This window comes from Eriocheir sinensis, chromosome 65, assembly GCF_024679095.1.
Source record: "Eriocheir sinensis breed Jianghai 21 chromosome 65, ASM2467909v1, whole genome shotgun sequence".
Lineage (NCBI taxonomy): Eukaryota > Metazoa > Arthropoda > Malacostraca > Decapoda > Varunidae > Eriocheir > Eriocheir sinensis.
In genome coordinates this window covers 3491758-3495144 of record NC_066573.1, presented here as the reverse complement: position 1 = coordinate 3495144, position 3387 = coordinate 3491758, and the positions used below count along the sequence as shown (strand labels likewise).

Below are 3387 nucleotides of genomic sequence, written 5' to 3'. Positions count from 1 at the left end.
CATTACGGTGAATGATTATGATTCAAAATTCTCAGAAAAAATATTAACCATGGCATTCTCTTTCCTTCCCGCCAAGGCTTTTATGATCACCTTGCGTCAGCCCCGCGCACACGGCTCGCCGCACCTGCTGAAAGACGTGAATGCCTCCACGTTCCATTAATACCCACAAATCATGAAAAGAAAGGTGTTCGTATTTGTATATCCATCTTTGTGGGAACAGGACGGTGCAGGCATTGTACTTTCATCTTATTCATTTTTCGTTTTTGTCTTTATATTGCTTGAGAGTAGTTTAAACGAAACCACACACACACACACACACACACACACACACACACACACACACACACACACACACACACACACACACACACACACACACACACACACACATACACACAGAGGGAAGCCTCGTCACAATGAATCCACATCAGACGTCTTGCGGGGCCTCCTTGTGATTGGTTATCGATAAGGGACAGTTGTGGGCCGGACGCCAAGATGATACTCACTGCCAACCCCGTCCCTGCCAACCCCGTCCCTGCCAACCCTGTCCCTGCCAACACTGTCCCTACTGATCCCGTCCCTGCCAACCCTGTCCCTACCGATCCCGTCCATGCCAACCCTGCTCCTACCGATCCCGTCCCTGCCAACCCCGTCCCTGCCAACCCTGTCCCTACCGATCCCGTCCCTGCCAACCCTGTCCCTACCGATCCCGTCCCTGCCAACCCTGTCCCTACCGATCCCGTCCCTGCCAACCCTGTCCCTACCGATCCCGTCCCTGCCAACCCTGTCCCTACCGATCCCGTCCCTGCCAACCCTGTCCCTACCGATCCCGTCCCTGCCAACCCCGTCCCTGCCAACCCTGTCCCTACTGATCCCGTCCCCGCCAACCCTGTCCCTACCGATCCTGTCCCTGCCAACCCTGTCCCTGCCAACCCCGTTCCTGCCAACCCTGTCCCTACCGATCCCGTCCCTGCCAACCCTGTCCCTACTGATCCCGTCCCTGCCAACCCTGTCCCTGCCAACCCCGTCCCTGCCAACCCCGTCCCTGCCAACCCTGTCCCTGCCAACCCCGTCCCTGCCAACCCTGTCCCTACTAACCCAGTTCCTGCTAACCCCGTCCCTACCGATTCCGTCCCTGCCAACCCTGTCCCTGCCAACCCTGTCCCTACCAACCCGGTCCCCGCTAGCCCTGTCCCTACTGATCCCGTCCCTGCCAACGCCTGTTTCTGCTTTTCTCTAGTTATGTCACTTCTTAGTTACATCTCTCCTCCCTATCTCTTTATTTTACCCGTGCCTCATTCTCAGTCTTCCTCTATTCCCACTCTTGTTCTGCCAACCCCGTCTACTCTCCTCATCCACTCTCTCTTCTCCGTGCCTCCTTCTTATTCTAATTACGCTCATGTACTTTATCCAATATACTTCAGCGTTCCTCTTTTCCCTTGTTACTCATTTCCTACTCTTCTTGTATCTCCCTTCCTCTTTTATTTAATTTGGTACTCCTTTCCTCCTTCTCCTGCCTTTCTTCTTCTTTCTACTTTCCTAATTCTTCCCCTCATCATGCAGTCTTTTTCTGCTTACTTTTCTTGGTTTCTTTACCGTTCCGTCTCTCCCTTTTTCCTTCTTATAACAGTTACTTCTCACCTAGTCTCTCTTCCTCCCCATTTCTTAGTTACTCCTCACATCCTGATGCAGTCTCTTTCTTATCGCCCTTTTTACTCGGTTACTCCTTAACTCCTCATGACGTTAATATAGTCTATCCACCTCCAGTTGAACCCAGAAACCCCTCCCCTCAGGTGATGTAGGAAGGGCATAGCCGCTCTGTTGCTGGTGATTGGTTGATGGTGATGGGCAGCAAAGCCAATTTGGTTTGGATGAAACCTGTTGGAGAGGGCTTCCTTAATTTACTAAAATTTCTTCATACTCTGTGTTATGGGCGAAATACATCAAAAAACGAGAATAGTGAATACTTTTGCAGTCTACTAACACAAAAAAGTAATGGGTGTCCGTAATCGTGGAGCAGATATTGGGTGAGGGAATGGTCATTTCAAAACAGCCTGAGTGAGAGCCGGAGCAGAATAGGTCAGACAGGATCGCCCACCATCACCAAAAGAACTCTAATCCCCCTCCCCCTCAGGCCCCTCTTGGGTCAGGCAGGACACGTGAGGCCTCTCTCTCTCTCTGCATAGGGAGGGAGATAGAGATAGACATATAAAATATATATATATATATATATATATATATATATATATATATATATATATATATATATATATATACATATATATATATATATATTTTTGGATATTTTTGGTCCGACAATTTCCCAGGCGGGGATTGTTTGGTCAAACTTGTTTAAGAAACTTATAAAGAGTAATGATTTGAGTTTACTTTTATCTGTATATATAAACTGCCTTCATTATAACTTTGCACCCTCTCTTTTTCCCTGTCTCTTGGTTCTCCGCCGCCAGGGGAGGGAAGGAAAAGAAACCAGCCTCATTTTCAGCAGCTCATTCCCCCCAAAAAAACACCATGAAAAAAGATATACAGAAAATATAAGGGACCCCCCTCAAAAAAAAAAAAAAAAAAAACGATAAGTGGCGTCCGAACTTAATGACACAATTAATCAACCCCCCATCGCACCCCCCCCCCCCCCCCTGCCCCCTCTTCGCCCACTTTGCCTTTCCCCTTTATTAATGCCTCGTAGAAAACGGGCGCGAGATCCAATTCACGAGAGGATTAGGGGGACCACGTCATTAATTTTGGCTTCTGGTAAAATATGGCCTTAAGAGGGTATTAGAAAGTGTTGTTATCATCTCGTGTTCTCTAATTAAACCCTCGTACGTGTGTGAGCCGGTCTGTGCACCACGGAGGAGGAGGAGGAGGAGGAGGAGAAGGAGGAAGAGGAGAAGAGAAGGAGGAGGAATAGGAGGAGGAAGAGGAGAGGAGAAGGAAGAGGAGGAGGAGCAACACCAGCAGCAGAAATAAGATAAAGGAGAAAGATAGAAAGAAAAAGAATGAAAGAAAGAGAGAAACAAACAAGCAAAAAATAAAGAAAAAGGAAAGATGAAAAGCAAGGAAAAAAATGAGAGGAGCAGAAGGAAGTGTCGGTAGTTAATGAGTCTGAGGAAAAAATTATAAAATTGGCGTGCAGTAAGAATGAGAGGAGAAACGTAAGGAAAATTATAAGGAGATAGAGAAGAAGTGCAGCGGGCTGTAGATGAAAAGGAAGATAGAAGTTGGAGAAGGGAATGATTAGAAGACCAGTGAAAAAATATACGGGGAGGAAGAAAAAATATAGCAAATTCGATAATGGGAAAACTTTAAGACAAAAAGAAAAGAACAGCGAGACAGATTAATTCATACACAGACCGACAGACATACAAGCAG

The 3387-nt window shown here is 47.2% G+C and overlaps 1 protein-coding gene across 1 annotated transcript; it reads left to right on the top strand.

Annotated features, from left to right (window-relative positions):
• Window positions 1-495: 495 nt before the first annotated feature.
• Window positions 496-2163, top strand: LOC126987477 (uncharacterized). Its single transcript, XM_050844445.1, has 2 exons — window positions 496-1186; window positions 2135-2163. Exons 1-2 carry the CDS (start codon window positions 496-498, stop codon window positions 2161-2163), a joined length of 720 nt encoding a protein of 239 aa, XP_050700402.1.
• The last annotated feature ends 1224 nt before the right edge of the window (window positions 2164-3387 follow it).

Excerpts from the sequence above, each read along its gene's own strand:
- LOC126987477 (XM_050844445.1), top strand. The coding sequence starts at position 496 with ATGATACTCACTGCCAACCCCGTCCCTGCCAACCCCGTCCCTGCCAAC. Across the intron at positions 1,187-2,134 it reads TACCAACCCGGTCCCCGCTA|GCCCCTCTTGGGTCAGGCAG; the intron begins GCCCTGTCCCTA and ends CCTCCCCCTCAG.